General features: G+C 32.4%; 4 protein-coding genes across 6 annotated transcripts in view; 2 read left to right on the forward strand and 2 right to left on the reverse strand.

The window, feature by feature from the left end:
- The first annotated feature begins 1,679 nt into the window (after positions 1-1,679).
- Positions 1,680-4,633, forward strand: LOC119833678 (CCR4-NOT transcription complex subunit 7-like). Its single transcript, XM_038357802.1, has 8 exons — positions 1,680-1,977; positions 2,058-2,168; positions 2,390-2,499; positions 2,583-2,696; positions 2,853-2,971; positions 3,172-3,329; positions 3,525-3,665; positions 4,478-4,633. Exons 2-8 carry the CDS (start codon positions 2,058-2,060, stop codon positions 4,592-4,594), a joined length of 870 nt encoding a protein of 289 aa, XP_038213730.1. The 5' UTR covers positions 1,680-1,977; the 3' UTR covers positions 4,595-4,633.
- A 396-nt stretch (positions 4,634-5,029) lies between these two features.
- LOC119833677 (FAST kinase domain-containing protein 5, mitochondrial) lies at positions 5,030-7,688 on the reverse strand. Its single transcript, XM_038357801.1, has 3 exons — positions 5,761-7,688; positions 5,469-5,689; positions 5,030-5,313 (listed from the first exon to the last, which is right to left on the reverse strand). Exons 1-3 carry the CDS (start codon positions 7,400-7,402, stop codon positions 5,197-5,199), a joined length of 1,980 nt encoding a protein of 659 aa, XP_038213729.1. The 5' UTR covers positions 7,403-7,688; the 3' UTR covers positions 5,030-5,196.
- An 866-nt stretch (positions 7,689-8,554) lies between these two features.
- LOC119833205 (chromatin-remodeling complex ATPase chain Iswi) lies at positions 8,555-17,439 on the forward strand. 2 transcript variants are annotated; one of them, XM_038357124.1, is made up of 17 exons: positions 8,555-8,839; positions 8,914-9,131; positions 9,217-9,474; positions 9,548-9,671; positions 9,926-10,213; positions 10,303-10,516; positions 10,858-11,129; positions 12,469-12,696; positions 12,828-13,073; positions 13,205-13,310; positions 13,685-13,830; positions 14,449-14,555; positions 14,791-14,924; positions 15,072-15,187; positions 15,331-15,551; positions 16,003-16,143; positions 16,993-17,439. In XM_038357124.1, the coding sequence occupies exons 1-17, from the start codon at positions 8,789-8,791 to the stop codon at positions 17,192-17,194; spliced, it is 3,072 nt and encodes a 1,023-aa protein (XP_038213052.1). In that variant the 5' UTR covers positions 8,555-8,788; the 3' UTR covers positions 17,195-17,439. The 2 variants fall into 2 exon arrangements, with proteins under 2 accessions (XP_038213052.1, XP_038213053.1); XM_038357125.1 differs by having other exon boundaries at positions 13,685-13,824.
- A 360-nt stretch (positions 17,440-17,799) lies between these two features.
- Positions 17,800-18,202, reverse strand: part of LOC119833624 (CCR4-NOT transcription complex subunit 7-like) — a 3,136-nt gene continuing 2,733 nt past the window's right edge. For both annotated transcript variants that reach the window (XM_038357716.1, XM_038357717.1), the window contains exon 7: positions 17,800-18,039. In XM_038357716.1, coding sequence (XP_038213644.1) covers positions 17,926-18,039 — 114 coding nt within the window. In that variant the 3' untranslated portion in view covers positions 17,800-17,925. The remainder of the gene's footprint in view (positions 18,040-18,202) is intronic.

Consider the following 18,202-nt stretch of genomic DNA (forward strand, 5'->3'; position numbering starts at 1 on the left):
GTAAGTGGAATACCTCTATAAGTGAAACGACATTGCAGGTCCCTTGATGTCTCACTTAACCAGGTTTCACTGTAATATCGGAATAAAAAGTTGCCTATATGTTATTCCAGTTGTTCATCTATCTACGTACCAAATTTTATTAAAATCAGTTCAGTAGTTTTTGCATGAAAGAGCAAAAAACACACACATCCTTAAAAACTTTCGCATTTATAATATTAGTAGGATAGTGCTTGACAAAAAAGAAAACCGTGCTCGTATTTTATATAATACTAGCTGCGCCCCGCGGTTTCACCCGCGTAAGTCCGTATCCCGTAGGAATATCGGGATAAAAAATAGATGTTGGCCGATTCTCAGACCTACCCAATATGCTTACCAAATTTCAGAGGAATCGGTCAAGCCGTTTCGGAGGAGTATGGCAACGAAAACTGTGACACGAGAATTTTATATATATAGAAGATATAATATGCTGACTATATCGTTTAAATAATTTGACTCGGATTTAGATTCCATTATCGGACGGTCAAACCGAAACTCAATAGGTCCTAATCCCAATAACACAAAGTATGGTTGATATGGTTGTAAGCACACCTAAAGTTGTTTACTGAATACAATATTATCGTATTTCTGTTTATATGGATGATGAAGCTATAAAACGTTTAACGAAGCTCGAAAATTGTGAATCATTTTTGATGAAAAACTCAGAATAAAAAAGAGCTAACTGCTTCTATACCTTAAAAATACTGTACCATATAATAAGATACCTGAATTCAAAACTTTTGTTAGACTGTGTGACAGTCTTATATTATATTCGCGAGTATGTTATAACTGAGCATAAAATATACATAGTAATAAAATAAAGGTTCTTAAATAGGTTTTTTGCTAAAATAAATACTTGACGACATATACATTTTTGATTGTGGGAACGGGGAAACTACCACAACCCCCATCATCTTCATCATCATCAGCCCATATATGTGCCCATTGCTGGGACACGGCTCTCCTTTCTGGCAGATCAAAAGGCATAAAGGTATAAAACTAGATATGCTGCGATTAAACTCATAATTCCTAAACATCACACCACAGAGTACTTTTATATATATGGAAACTACTATTGCATGTTGGAACTACCACATTATATATCAAAAAACTTATCAACACCTTTACGCTGAGTTGCCAGCCTCAACCCTGTTGAAACCTTTAAGAAAAATTAAACTGTATGTATACATAGTTAAGTTACATAATAAAATATATAAAATGTTTATATTACCAGCATATAAGTGTATAGTCTACGGTTTATATTTTCATTTATCGGTTTAATAAAAAGTTTTGCATATCACATATCTATTCAATAAAATATCCCTTCTATATATTTTTAGTATTATTTTCTTTATCGTCATATTAATTATACAATTTAATCTCTTTGTATTCATTTTGTGTCATTTTTTAAATGACGCGCCTTATTTTTATTCAAACTGTCTTTCTTTCAACTGATCTCAATAAACTTAATTGAAATACAAAACTAAAAGAGCATTTCTTTCATTATCAGTCTATGTAACTCCCAGAAATATACAGTGATAACAATTTGTTTAGTATAATAAATTTACTGAACTAAAATACTTGTATCAAACAAAGGGTTGCCATTGTTTATTAAACAATTTTGACGCTAATTTGTCAAGTTGTCAGTTGTCACTACGTGCAATGTACGCGATGTGTTTTTAAGTTTTGGCTTCCTAATTGTTTTCGCAACAATACTTTTTTATTTTTATTCATTAAATCTGCAGTGCCCAAATAATTCCGTATTACAAGATTTCAATGATCTTCGTTGTAGCATTATCTGCTTGACATTTGTAAACTAGTGTTATTCTCACAATAATATTAAAAAGAACTTACTTGAAACCTGAAAAACTAAACACGAAAACCACGGCGTCGCATAAGTCTGAAGAACTTAATCTATTAGAAAAGGACAAGTGGTACAAGGTCCAATATCTGCATTAGTTTTGAAGTTTGTAACCATGGTTTATTTCTATATAAATTAAAAACTAAAAATTTGTATTTAGATGCCAGCAGCAAGCTTTGGCTCGATATCTCAGCTACCAGGGACTGGGGATTGCGGAATAAAAGATGTTTGGAACCATAACTTACATGAAGAATTTCAAATAATAAGACAAGTAAAATAATTTTATAATTGTTATTTTTATACATAAAATTGACAAAAATTCTATGATAAGAAACATTCTTAGGCAACCACTATTCCACAAATAATATTTGCCTCACTGGATATATTAAAAATAATATATGGCATTTTTAATATGATTCAATCAAATCTGTTTATAACTTACTTATTGTTAAAAGAAATACAGTTATCCTTTATAATATAAATATTTCTTAGGTAGTCCAAAAATATCATTGGGTAGCAATGGACACAGAATTTCCTGGAGTAGTAGCACGACCCATTGGTGAATTCAGATCTACAGCAGATTATCAGTATCAGCTATTGAGGTGAATATGAGCTGATATATATCTACAATCAAAAAACTAAAGAAATCCACAATGTAATTAATAGTTTATTAAAACATTTTCAGGTGTAATGTAGATTTGCTAAGAATAATCCAGTTGGGTTTAACATTCATGGATGAAAATGGGAAAACACCACCTGGATACACAACATGGCAGTTTAATTTTAAGTTCAATTTACAGTAAGTTCATCAAACTATTACCTAACTACTTAATTACTTAACACTATCACAGTTGATATCAATGATATTACTCCTTAAAAGAATATGCCAATAAATGTGCCAGAAATGCTCATAATAGATACATATCCATATTAAGTAGTTCAATTTCATTTCTAGAGAGGACATGTATGCACAAGATTCCATTGATCTACTTCAAAACTCAGGCCTTCAGTTTAGAAAACATGAAGAAGATGGTATAGAACCCCTTGAATTTGCAGAATTACTTATGTCTTCAGGTAAAAGTTATACCTAATATAAAAATATACATAGCCTGTGTCACTCAGTGTAATTGCAGCTTTTTTATGGTGAAAGAATTTTGAAATCGGTCCAGCCATATACATGTGGTGGTGTGATTGAGGGAAATAGAGATTCATTTTTATATATATAGACAATATTTTTACTGGTATGTGTTGTTTGAAAATAATGTTTTTACTAGGTCTTGTACTAATGGACAACATAAAATGGCTGAGTTTTCATTCCGGATATGACTTTGGATACTTACTTAAACTTCTCACAGACCAAAACCTACCACAGGATGAAAACGATTTCTTTGAAAGTCTCAGGTTATATTTTCCAACAGTTTATGATGTTAAGGTAAGTAAATGTGGTGCATACATAAATATTCCCATAAACTTTTTTCATTTCATACATCATTTAAATAATATATATAGAATATCTTAGATAAAACTGTCAATTTCTTTCTTAATTAAGAGAAAATCAAAATCATAAAAAATTTATATTAATACTGGATTCAGTTAATTAACATTTTACATATTTTTGTATTTTCAGTATTTGATGAAACTCTGTAAGAACCTGAAAGGTGGATTACAGGAAGTAGCTGACCAGCTAGAACTACGCAGGGTAGGACCCCAGCACCAAGCAGGCTCTGATTCTCACTTAACAGGCATGGCCTTTTTCAAAATTAAAGAGGTTAGTATAATTAATAGTATATAGTTTTAGTGTGGGAGTAGAGACACGCTTGGGAACAAAATAAGCTAGCTCTCAGAGGCACTACCTCGGTAAATGTTCATGGGAAGTGATGATCACTTACTCTGCTCACTGATCTATCACATAAAAAATATGTTTTAGGGCCTTTGTTTAAACACTTGAATGGATTTAAGCAGGAGTTTTTACATATTTACAACACAAGGTATACTAATCATTGTATGACTAATGATTTTGTATTAAATGACACTAGCTGTGACCCGCGGTTGAAACCGCGTAAGTCCGTATCCCGTAGGAATATCGGTATAAAAAGTGCCTATGTGTTATTTCAGTTGTCCAGCTATCTACGAAGCAAAATAGTATTATTATTCACTAATAGATGTCAGGAAAAAAACACGAATAAAACACGAATATGACATTTTCTAAAAAAAATTCCTAGCTAGATCGATTTATCGCCCCCGAAACCCCCTGTATACTAAATTTCATGAAAATCGTTGGAGCCGATTCCGAGATTCCAATTATATATATATATATATATATATACAAGAATTGCTCGTTTAAAGGTATAAGATTATACAGAAAACTCTTCATGCAACATTAGAGTAAGCTGAAATACTTTAAAAGATCATAACTATAATTGTTATAAAATGCAATTTATTAATAAACATTTGCATATTTTTTGCTGAAATTTGTCAAATATTTGATATGTGGATAGAAGAAATAAATACATAATATTTTTGTGCCACAAAGTGTAAAGAAATTGTAGTAACACATCTCAAATAACATTATTGTTTCAGATATTTTTTGATGACAACATTGAGAGTTCCAGTGGTCACCTATATGGATTAGGTGCTCCATTCTCAGTAAATTCGAACAACTTTCAGGACAATGGAGAAAATGGGAATTCATCCTGATCTGGAGATATTATCAATGTGACAAATCTAACACCAAAACCGCATGTGTTCCATCTAACAGAGTGAAGATCATGTAAATATAATGATATTAAAATGAATTAATGAATTTAGTATTTGACAAATGCAATAAAAGCTATACCTAGCACATATCATCATCATCTAAAACTTTAACAAGATTGCAGTATTAGTAATCATGGGTCTTTATCTGAATTCTTATTATTTAAGAATCAGTTGTTTTAACTCGGGCATATTAATACAGTATGAAGCACATGAATATAATATCATGGTGTATTTTAAAATATCATCAAAAATTTGTATTAAGGTATAATTTTTAATAAGCTTTACATTTATTTTATAATCCTTTGTATATTATTGAAATAATAAGTTGGATGTATATGATTTTAAAACAAAAATTTTGTAATAAAATGATAAGGCAATTAGTAACTATATATTTGTTTTTTCTTTAAGAATGGAGGTTTATACAAAAGTTTACTTTTTGTTCGTATTTATTTAAATATGTTATTTAACCTGTTATAATGTAACAGATTAAATAACAGTTACTGGACTATAATATTTACAGCATAATAATTTAGCTGGTAATGTTAACAGGTTAAGTTTACATCATAATCTTTTCTGGATTTGGCTTCATTAATTAATTTATTTATATAGTCTTTCTTTTCTTCTAGTGTTTTGCATTTTGTGTACACATTCCAGCTTACCTGCAAATAAATTAAGTAGTTGTATCACTGGAAAATAATTTTTACACTTTTTATCAGGGCTGTTGTTGAAATCTTGATACTACCCCATACTGGCTAAAGTACATAGTTTAGTAGTAAAAAGACACAACATTAGTAGGAGCTTAGATTTTACTTACTATTGCTGCATGATAGCCAAGAGCATTCAACTCTCGTATTTTGGATAGAAAATGACCACTGGGTTTTTCTGAATTATATAACATAGCATTTCTCCCTGCTATAATTAATGCAATCCAAATATTGTCATTAGGTATGGGACAAAGTTGTCCAAATTTGATGTTGTTAAATATACTTTTGACCGGTAAAGGTGAACCATTCGGATCATCACACATGACTACATCTGAAAAAAAAAATTATGTAAATAGTGATTGATTGTGCATGTTTTACTTCAACAAAAAAAATTACACCAACCTCCTCTTTGGTGGTGTGTTAAAAGATGGTGCCCAGTAACAAATTCCGATCCACCTCTACATTCTTCAACTACTTTAACGACATCCAAATACATCTTTTCAGTTACATTATACTGTTTATCATAATTCGCATCTGGCAAAAAATCTGTATATTTCTTTGCCAATATTAAAGCTTCTTTTGCAGTAAGACAATCTAAACTTGTATCTTTGTGAAATAATTTAACTGAGTTATGAATAATTAATATCTCACGACCATATGCATAACAATATTTTCCATAAGTATTATTCAAAAATTCAGTGTTTAAAACCCTCTTGAACAGATCTATTGGATAGTATCCTAATAGTCCCAGATATGATAAACAACATGCAAATGAACGACCATGGGAGAAAAGTTCCTGCTCCCTTTCTGGTTTTCTTAATTCATTAATGATAGTTTCAATAAAACTGGGATTAGTAAGTGGCTCATAGTTAAAGGTTCCAAATGTGAGTATTAACCTTTCCATATCTTTTAATCTGGCATTTGAAATATCTTTAATTACATTATTTGCAATTTCTTGTAAACAGGACTTTTGTAATGTCAAAGTACTGGTAGCAAGTAAAGCTATATGCACATTACACATTATGGATAGTCTGGGTACTTCATGTTGTAATTTATCAAGAAGTTTAACAATTTTGTCATCAACAGGAATCTTGCGTGAGAAACGAATAACTTTAAGCAATGCAGCGAGAGAAACTTCATTAATTTCAGAAACATTCTCTATAAGAAGATCAATTATATTTGACACTAAAACAGGACTTCTTATTGGCACTTTACTCTTAAAAAATCCTAAAGATATAATTGCTAATTCATCAATGCTCAATTCATGAAATTTTTCTTGCACAGCTATTTCTAAATTGTGCATATCATGGGGTGAAAATCTCATTGCACCAATAAAAAAATATGTTTGCACTAATTGTGCTTTTGTCAACTTATTTGATTTATAAACAAGTCTTTGAATACATCTATAACAATAATCTGATGCTTTAGTAGCACTCAACATGTAAAATAATGCAGCAAATGAGAGCAATTCATCATGAGACCACCTTTTAAACCTATTTACACATTCATCATCTAGAGCTGCCCATACTTCAACATAATTGCGTGTCCTGATTGATGCAGTTTCGGGGCATTTTGCTAATGAAAAAAAATGTGATTTGAGTTCTTCATCTGTGGAAAACTGAATTTTATCAGTAAAGACATCTATAAAATTATCGAAAACATTGTTGGAGATACATAAATTATTTTCTGAACAGTAAGCTGTTATTAATGGAAATACTTCAAATACAGCTTGTGCAGATTCTTTTGACCAGTCTTTTTTCATCATATTTTCAAATTCTTCCTGACTTATGGAACTGGTAGTTTGCGGAATATTTATTTCTTCTACATATCCATATTTTTCCATTATATCATACGCGTATTGGTTTTCTCTCTCCATAAACATTTTAACAAATAGGTTTGAACTTCTATGAAGAAATTTCTGATCGACATATGCATATTTAGATTGTGCAATACTCGGTCGATTCGAAGCAAAATTTAATGAACAATAATTGAATATTCTATATTTTATATTGCATTTTCGTAATAATTGTCTTATGAGAACCATGTTGTCTTGTAAAAAAGAACGCTTCCGGTTTCACTGTGCATTTGATTTTTAATCTTAAATTACTATTTTCATTTATTTATTTTCTCAATTTCTGCTCCTGAAATATGCCTTGATATTTATAGCCTCATAACATTTAAATAACGTAAGTGCTCTGTGCTAGTAACTTTTATCTTTACTCAAAGTATTTACTACATAATTTGCAAAGATATATACTTAGTACAGTAAATGATAATTGTTAATACTAAACCGCACTATAACCTAAAATTCTCTTGGTCCGGCTCGTAAGTCGTCCTACGTCAATTTGTGACACTTGACAGATGACTTGACACTTGCACAAAGCACAGGTTAAAAACTAGTTACTCCGTGCACAAAGTAAGAATTAGTTACTCCGCACCTAAAATAACTTGCAGGTACGTACAACAGAACTGGAGACACAGACACTACAGAAATGGAGATGGGGAGGTCATATGTGTAGATTAAGTGGCGATAGGTGGACTCAACTCTGGGTTAAAACGGGCTGAGAAAGAGAAGAAAAAAGAAGATGTACTACTTGTTGTTATGTCGTGTAATAGTTGAGTATGTCGAATGTAAATGGCAATTTAGTCAATTTATTTTCTTTGTGTATGGCAGTATTACGTTGCCACAATATTGTCAATGTCTCGTTGTAGATGGTACTTCCGTGGTCCTGTAGGCTCTAATGCTATTTTCGTAGGTACTTAGGTACGTAAAATGATATTTACTAAAAAACGTCTAATCTAATCTTATCTTGGTACACTTTTTAATTTTCAATAAAAGTCACAACTTTTCTAAAACTATAATTTTGTGCACTTATAGCAAGAAAACAAAATATTTGAAACAAAACCACAAATTTATATATACTATGTAGAAAACTTTAAGTAAAAGTAATTGAAAATTTAAAAATTTACTTTATAAACTGTGTTCTATGTGCTTAACAAGCAAAATGTATTTAACTTAACCATTATAAATCAAAAAGATATCTATACAAATACTAGCTACATAGTACAATATTCTCAGTAGTTTATTTATAGTTAGTTATAGTTAGTAGTTGTTTATCTATATAAAAATTTAAAATTGTCTGTGCTCTTTGGCTCCATGTTCGCGCCTTCTTTTTGTGTTTTTGTCAGTCATTTCAAACTGTCACTTTTTAGTATTCACACAATTCAGCAATCGGCGCTTGTCATTGCGAAGAGACGCTTGATCTTCTACTTTTTATTACACTTGTATCATAGAGTAAGTAACATAATACAAGTGTATTAGAACTCGTGCTTTGAGACTTACACTTACAATATTATCCTGTTACTGTATGAAATGATTGATTTTTGGTTATAAAGGATTTTGTATAACGATAATTGCTAAAAATTCATAATGTCTCAAGCCGAAGAACCCATGGAAACTGCAGATGTTGGAGATAACTCCGTATGTATAGATGCGGTTTAAATTCTTTCAATTATTTTTATAAACTTAATTGCTAGAACGATTTGATATTACAGAATGGATCATCTAGTGATACAACGTCTTCGAGGGGTAAAGAAGGTGACTTCGAAAGTAAAATTGAAACCGATCGTTCTAAAAGATTTGATTTTTTGTTAAAACAAACTGAAATATTTTCTCATTTTATGAGCAACGCGAAGTCGACCAATAGTCCTCCTAAACCAAAAGCCGGTAGACCTCGAAAGAACAAAGAAGCTGACGCTGGAACAGTGAATGAGTATGATAGTCTATTTGTGCTAATTGCCAATAATATAGCAACTAATCATAAAATTCATTAATTCAATATATGTCTACATTTACAGTCATCGACATCGGAAAACAGAGCAAGAGGAAGATGAAGAGTTACTAGCAGAAACAAATACAAAACAAAAAACAATATTTAGATTTGAGGCATCTCCCCCATATATTAAAAATGGTGAAATGAGGGATTATCAAGTGAGAGGTCTGAATTGGATGATTTCATTGTATGAAAATGGAATTAATGGGATTCTGGCTGATGAAATGGGTCTTGGAAAAACTTTGCAAACTATCTCTTTACTAGGCTACATGAAACACTTTAAGTAAGATCTATATTAACTTGTCAGGTTTACAATATTCAATTTTAAATTGTTTATAATTTATGTTATATTACAGAAATGTTCCTGGACCTCACATAGTAATTGTACCCAAATCAACTCTTACAAATTGGATGAATGAGTTCAAAAAATGGTGTCCATCTCTTAGAGCAGTGTGCCTTATTGGTGACCAAGAAACTAGAGTATGAAAACATTTTCTCCCATGGTTTCATTATTTTGTGTAATAATGTGAGATAATTTAAGTAATACACATGAGACTTCATCTCATGTTATTTGATAGTTTTTTATGTATAATGTATTATAAATTATAATAAATTTAATAAAATAAATTACATTACATGGTACATAGTAAAGTATGTTATGTACTCTGTATAAATGTAATTTATTTTTGTTCATATATATTATAATTTCTAAAACATAAATTACTTAATTTCAGAACACTTTCATACGTGAAACTCTCATGCCTGGTAACTGGGATGTGTGCATAACTTCGTATGAAATGATAATTAGAGAAAAGTCAGTTTTTAAAAAGTTTAACTGGAGGTACATGGTCATTGATGAGGCTCACCGAATTAAGAATGAGAAGTCCAAATTGTCTGAACTGCTTAGGGAGTTTAAAAGTATGAATCGTTTACTGCTTACTGGTACTCCCTTGCAAAATAATTTGCATGAGTTGTGGGCTTTACTTAACTTCCTTCTACCAGATGTTTTTAATAGCTCTGATGTAAGTATTAGTTTTGTTTTCTTTTTGTAATTGTATTCCAATTGAATTTGGAATATCTTATACAATTTACTTTGACATTATCTTTTCAGGATTTTGATGCTTGGTTCAATACAAATGCAGCTCTTGGTGATAATCAATTGGTGTCTCGTCTTCATGCTGTTTTGAGACCATTTTTGTTAAGACGTCTGAAATCAGAAGTAGAAAAGAAGTTAAAACCTAAGAAAGAGGTTAAAGTATATGTGGGTTTAAGTAAAATGCAGCGGGAGTGGTATACGAAAGTATTAATGAAAGATATTGATGTTGGTAAGTAGAAAAAGACAGTTTTGAATTATTTGAAAAATAAGAAGAATAGAAAAAGTTTCATGTAAAAGGTGTGGTGTGAAAAGATACACACACCAACATGAGCCCCATACACATAAAATCGTAAAAGAGTGAAATGAAATTTAATTGTATAGTCAGCCAGGGGGTAAGTTATCAAAAGGTGGTCTGGCAGGTTTGAATCTTGCCTAATTTACTTGTCTTATTATATTTTTTGTATTCTTTATATTTTTCAAAGATTCTAAATATATGATATTGTTATTAACTTCTAAGTACATATTTACATTTATTTACAACATTATCATCATATACAATTTATTTTCTAGTGAATGGTGCTGGAAAAGTTGAGAAAATGAGACTCCAGAACATTCTCATGCAGCTACGTAAATGTTGTAATCACCCATATCTATTTGATGGAGCTGAACCAGGCCCTCCCTACACAACTGATGAACATTTGGTATACAATTGTGGTAAATTGGCTATCCTTGATAAACTGCTTCCTAAATTACAACAACAAGATTCCAGAGTTCTTATTTTCTCTCAAATGACTAGGATGCTGGATATCCTGGAGGATTACTGTCTTTGGAGACAATATAAGGTAATTAAAGAGTTAATAATAATAAAGTAGAATAAATATATTGTAATCTGTTTTAATAAAATAAAGGGTAAATGACCTCCTACCTCTGAACCTTTATATATTTTTTTTCAATTATTATTATTATGTGTATCTCTCCATAATACTCGGGTACCTCCAGAAGGAAAGCACCCGGTCTTTTGGAAGGCTTACGTGGGGACACAGATCCAACACGCAGAGGCCCTTTAGAGAATTTAATGTGTTGTGGGACACCAGCCGCAGCCTGCCCATGACTGCACTATAGAGATACAGCCCTGGGCAATCCGCGGCCGATGTAGGACTATTGCAAATAAATGGCATGGAAAAAACTGGGCTATGGAAAGGGGGTGTTCAATGGATTGGTAGGTTGGGTCTATGGGAAACTATGGGCGTCTGCCTTTTCAACTTCGAAAAATTGAAAAATAGTGGCAGACGATGACTTGCCAGTTCGGTCGATGGGCTCCCAAAAAAGTTACCTAAAATGGCAACAAGGGGGCAACACCAGCTGACTGGCTAGGGGTGTAGAGAGGTGCGGCACCGGTTTCACCATCGCGGGCCCGCAGGCCCGGATTAGGTTTCCCCGCTATTACGCCATTAGACACTTCCACCCCCGAGCATATAGCTCTTGCATCTCCACTCTGGACGGCCAATTAAGGCAAGCCAGAGGTGGGGGATCCTGAACCTCGTCATTGTTCACTCCGAACTGCCACCGAGACAGTCCGGAGGTGAGGACAGGGACCTCCCCCGGGAGAACTAAGGACCGCGGGGGCGCTACTCCCCGTCACCTCGCCACAAGGTGCCCTGCGGGCTATTATTATTATTATTATTTTATTTAAGCACACTAGCAGCTAAAAAGCTGATGCGTGTGTATTTTATGATTTGAAGAAAACATTTAGTTCATCCAATTTATTTTTAAAACTATTCAACGTGGGTGCCATTATTACACTCTCGGGTAGCCTATTCCACTCTGACACGGTTGGATAAAAAATGCTTCATGGGCTTGCATTTACTTTGCACTCTCCACAATTTGCGTGAATGTCCACGTAAATCTTTGTTTTCATTCAGAGTGTACAGACTGTCAATCCCGGGTACATTATAATACCCACTAAGTATTTTGTATGTTTCGATAAGACTTCCCCTCTGCCTGCGCCTTTCAAGAGATGTGAGGTCAAGTGCTTTGAGACGTTGTTCATAAGGTTGATTTCTAAGATATCTGACCATTTTTGTAGCTCTTCTTTGTACATTTTCTAAAAGTGAAAAAAATGAAATAAAATATTACACATCTTATTTAATTAATCACTAAAATTACTAAACCCTTTTTCAGTACTGTCGTTTAGATGGCCAAACTCCGCATGAAGATAGAAATAGACAAATAGAAGAGTACAATGCTGAAGGGAGTGAAAAATTTGTTTTCATGTTATCAACACGGGCTGGTGGCCTTGGTATTAATTTAACATCTGCAGATGTAGTAATCATCTATGACTCAGATTGGAATCCACAAATGGATTTGCAGGCTATGGACAGAGCCCATCGTATTGGACAAAAGAAACAAGTACATATCACTTACATCTTTAATTTGGCAATAAAATGTGAAATAATCAGTTTACTTAAAACAATGAATGAATGATATCAAAATATTTGTATAGTTATTTTTGTACTTTAATGAAATCTTAAATATTTAAGGTACGCGTTTTTCGGCTCATAACAGATAACACGGTTGAGGAGAAAATTGTAGAAAGAGCTGAAGTGAAGTTGCGGCTCGATAAACTTGTGATACAATCTGGCCGTTTGGTAGATACCAAGAATCAACTGAACAAAGACGAAATGTTGAATATGATCAGACACGGCGCCAATCACGTATTCTCGTCTAAAGACTCTGAAATTACTGACGAAGATATTGATACAATTTTGGCTAAAGGTGAAGTAAAGGTAAAGGTTGAGATTCTAATTTCTTAATTAAATACTCTTTATGACGTCAGATAATTATTAATGAATCTTGTAATGAAACAATAATACTAGCAAAAGATAAATATCTCCATTCAATATACTTTTTTTTTCAGACTGAAGAACTGAAGCAAAAATTGGAGAGTCTTGGTGAATCGTCTCTACGTGCATTCTCTATGGACACTCCGGGCGCCACTACTGATTCGGTTTACCAATTTGAAGGTTTGATTAATTTGTGAATGAGTTTAACTAAAATTATTATTTTTTTATTTATTACTAATACTATTGTATATTAAAATTCGGAATTCGAAACTAAGTCTTTCGCCATACCGAGACGACTTCTTTCCATTCGGTTGTCTATAACCGTGCCTTGTTTTCTATTTTTATATTTTTCAAGTATATTAAAGTTGCATTTTAAGCTATCAAAATTACCTTTGTTTTGTTCTAAAATTTTTTGACTTCTTTAGAAAATATTAAGGAGTATTCACATGAATAACCTTATGTTATTAACTGAAGTTTCTACAGAACTGTAGTAATTTAATTTGTAAAAAAAAATAACTGTCAATCAATATAGAATTCACAATGATGACATTTAGGTGAGGACTATAGGGAGAAACAGAAGATAGTGCCCATCGGCAACTGGATAGAACCTCCTAAACGTGAACGTAAGGCAAACTACGCGGTAGACGCGTACTTCCGCGAAGCATTGCGAGTTTCAGAGCCGAAAGCGCCTAAGGTACAGGTAAATAAGTGTAAAGAGCTAAATAATGGACTCTCATGAAGTAAGATTTTATGCTTGGTGATGGTGTTATTTAGGGTATTTGGCTATTGTAGGCTTGTTTAATTAAATATAATATTTTTTTAGAAAAAAGCACATAAGTATTTTTTCAGTATCGGCTTATTTTTTTTTATTCATGCACTAGTTAGCTCTTTATACTCTGTTATATATCATAGATCAATATGATTATGGTTATTATATATATTATACATTTATTTCCAAATTTTGAACTTAATTAGAAATTACGACTTTAATTTGCTTAATAGTTCATCTTTTACTGTGTGAAAACATATCTGCTTTGTTGTATAGTTAGTGGATACTGATTCCACTAACTATGGTTTTACTTGTAGATAAAAAAGACTGCATTAATCATGACATATTAGATTTTATTTTATGTAGAGCTAGTGCATCATGAAATTGTTAATTGATGGTACTATATTATAAAATAAAGAATAGTAATAATTCAAGGGCTGAGATTAATAAACAATGCATAAATTTTATAAGGGTGAGCTGTTTCTGTACAATTAACAGACATGGAACAATTATCATGTCAGTATTTACATGTGTGGATAATTCCCACAGGCGCCAAGACCACCGAAACAACCGATCGTTCAAGACTTCCAATTCTTTCCATCGCGCCTGTTTGAACTACTTGATCAAGAAATATATCACTATAGAAAAACCTTGGGGTAAGAATTATTTTTATATAAATAATATAAACACAAAGCAAATTTGTGCGACTCGAAATGAATACCTAATTGATTATAAAACAGTTGTATCAACAATAAATTCATATGTATATCATGCCTATTTGATTACCTCTATTAATTCTGCTCACCTTAAAATTAATTTAGAAATCCTGAATCCTGAGAAATCTTTCAAATATTATGGAACTTTTAAAATTCGCTCATTTGAATTATATAGGTATAAAGTACCAAGAAACCCAGAACTTGGGCCAGATGCGGCGAAGATACAGCGCGAGGAACAGCGTAAGATTGACGAGGCTGAAGCACTTACTGAAGAAGAGATACAAGAAAAAGAACAGCTTTTGACTCAAGGTTTTCTTCTTAAATCTTATTTTGCAATACATTCAAATGTATAATAGCGCATAGTAATCACGTAAATCATTTCAGGTTTAAAATATTTTTTTTAACTCTTGTTTTTATTGATAGCTAGAAGTGTATTTATACATAAATTAATTACAGGGTTTACAAATTGGACAAAACGTGACTTTAATCAGTTCATCAAAGCCAACGAGAAATATGGTAGAGATGATATTGAGAACATTGCTAAGGATGTGGAAGGCAAAACGCCGGAAGAGGTATTACATCAAAATAATTATTTATATTTTTTTTACTATATTATGAACCATATTGCACTTTTTAAACATTTTTGGGTGATTTTGATGTGATTCAAGTTTCTTTATTAATTACTTGAAGACAAATAAATAAATCTTTTAAATAGGTAATGGAATACTCAGCTGTATTTTGGGAAAGGTGCCACGAGCTGCAAGATATAGACAGAATCATGGGTCAAATAGAACGCGGAGAAGCTAAAATACAGAGAAGAGCCTCTATCAAGAAAGCTTTGGATGCGAAGATGGCGCGTTACCGCGCACCTTTCCATCAACTCAGAATCTCATATGGCACTAATAAGGGCAAGAATTATGTCGAAGAAGAAGATAGGTTTGTTTTACCGACCTTCTAAAAGTGGGTTGGTGTTCCATGTTTTAATGTCAGAGGACTGTTTCCTTTCACTCACCCATTCCTTCTTTCCAGTCAGCAATCCTTGCTTTATCTGAAGGCAAACAGCTGAGATCAGTTGCCTGCTTAGCCAAAAAATTATATATATTATTTATTATTTTCGGCAAAAAAAATTAAAAAAAAGCAGGATTAATAAATTGGTACTCAGTGTCAGTTGACAGAGATTTCATTAAACTATGTTGAGTTTGCAAGTGAGTTTGTAGAATAAGTAAAAGGCGCGTTTTTTTTGTATTCAGTACAAATTTCCACCCCTAATATAGGGTAGATTTCGCTTTTGATTTTCTTTATGAATTTTAATATAAACAAGGTATAGCTCAATCACATTGATAGCTATGTCCAAAAGTAATTAATTATTATTATAAATTATTGACAGGTTCTTAGTATGCATGCTGCACAAGCTGGGCTTTGACAAGGAGAATGTTTATGAGGAGCTGCGTGCGGCTGTGCACGCGGCGCCGCAGTTCCGCTTCGACTGGTTCCTCAAGTCGCGCACTGCTGTTGAACTGCAGCGAAGGTAACATACAACACTGCTACACATCTGTATATATTATATAAAGCTCAAAGGTGACTGACTGGCTGACTGACATAGTATCAACGCACAGCCCAAACCACTGGATGGATCGGGCTGAAATTTGGCATTCAGATAGATGTATTGAAGTAGGCATCCTCTAAGAAATGATTTTGATATATCTAACCCTAAAATATATCTAACCCCTATTTTATAATAGGGGATAAAAGTTTATACCATGAAAATTTATTAGGAACGCGCGGGTGAAGCTGCGGGCAACGGCTAGTTTACTATAAGTTTGAACTTCTTGTCCGTGATATCACAGCGATGCATTAGTACGATGTGCATAAAAGTATCACTAAGAACGTTTATGAAACTAAAATGTTTGTGAAGAACTGGGCTGCGTTAATTTTAATAATAATTCTTTTATAATTGGTGAAGTGTCACATTCCAGCAAAGTCCAAACTTTTAGTCAAAGAATTGTACTACAGCTCTATGCGTCGTCATTGATAGAAAACTGAAAGTTATTTCTAGAGAATTCCCCTAAACTCCATCTCCCTTTGTCTCTTTACTTGGCAATGCTGTCATTTTGATGGATACGATACGTTCGTTTTATAATTGATCGAGCCCCATCCGATCATATTGATGTATTTTTTGATTATATTACAAAAGAAACTAAACAGTGTTGTCAAATGTCCAATTTTCAATAATATATTGCTACAGGTGTAACCTAAAATATTGCATCACATACAGTGCGACTTATCATCGACCAAAGACGAAACATATACATTTTCCTAAGGTCGTCGTTGTCTTGTACTTTTGAAAGATAATGTTACTAAATTTTATATTTTACAGATGCAATACCCTTATCACATTAATTGAGAGGGAGAATCAAGAGTTAGAAGAGAAAGAAAGAGCAGAAAAGAAAAAGAAAAGCGGAAATGCAAATCCAAATACTCCTGGCGGAACCAATGCCGGTAAAGGCGCTAATGCCGGTAAAAGAAAGGCCGACAACACACCAGACACCGCGCAGAAAAATAAGAAAAAGAAAAAATGAGGTCCGGTCCGGTCCCTTTACAGGAAAATGAACATGAACATTTATCAGAATAAACGTTAATTTCTAAATAGTGCGAGTGTATTTTATAAACTTTTATGTCCATGTCATGTGTGTAGTGGAGTATTATACCTATTCTTCTTATTGCAATGAGTATTGCTTTACTTTTTAGTGTTGACATTCCTAATTGTGTAATACCTTATTTATAACTTTAAATAAGTGACTTCTTAATAAAAGTTAACTATGCACATTATTTTTTTTACTTCAAGATGTGAAAATAAATCGTAAAAACTAACATACAAGGAAGATTGAAAAAGGAACATAAAACAGATATTTGTTATTGAAAGTTTTTATTAATACCTTAAGAAATTAAATGGATAACAAAAAACAATCCCAAATAATCATACACTCTATATTTACAAGTCATCATACTTTTAAGTACATATAGTTTGATAATACGACACTAAAGCCTTTTATGACATCAACAAATTATTTAACATTCAGAGGAGGAAGTACATGCTATGAAACAATGACTTATGTTAGAATCATATTTCACTTTTAAAATCAATAGTTATGTTTAATCTTAAAAAAACTAAAAAATACTGCGGAAAAAACTAACGACTTATATTGCCTTCAGGTACACAACGATCACAGCACCTATGTTTCTTATGTATTTCTCGTTTTTCCAACGATTCATTTAACACTTGATCACTTGCATTAAAACACTCATTGAGTCAAGAACTGCCGTTTTCCATATTTTCTTGAAAATTATTTGCATTGGTTGAAAAAGGGGCACCAAGTCCATAGAGATGTCCACTCGTGCTTTCAATGTTGCCATCAAAGAATATCTGTTAAAATACATATTACTAAGGAACGATTTTGTGGAAGTTAAGCTAAAATATCTTGATTACCTTTCAATAAACATGTATTGCAGTTTACCTTTATGAAATTATAAAAATACTAGCTGCGCCCCGCCGTTTCACCCGCGTAAATCCGTATCCCGTTGGAATA

Source organism: Zerene cesonia, chromosome 17, assembly GCF_012273895.1.
Source record: "Zerene cesonia ecotype Mississippi chromosome 17, Zerene_cesonia_1.1, whole genome shotgun sequence".
NCBI classification, from domain to species: domain Eukaryota; kingdom Metazoa; phylum Arthropoda; class Insecta; order Lepidoptera; family Pieridae; genus Zerene; species Zerene cesonia.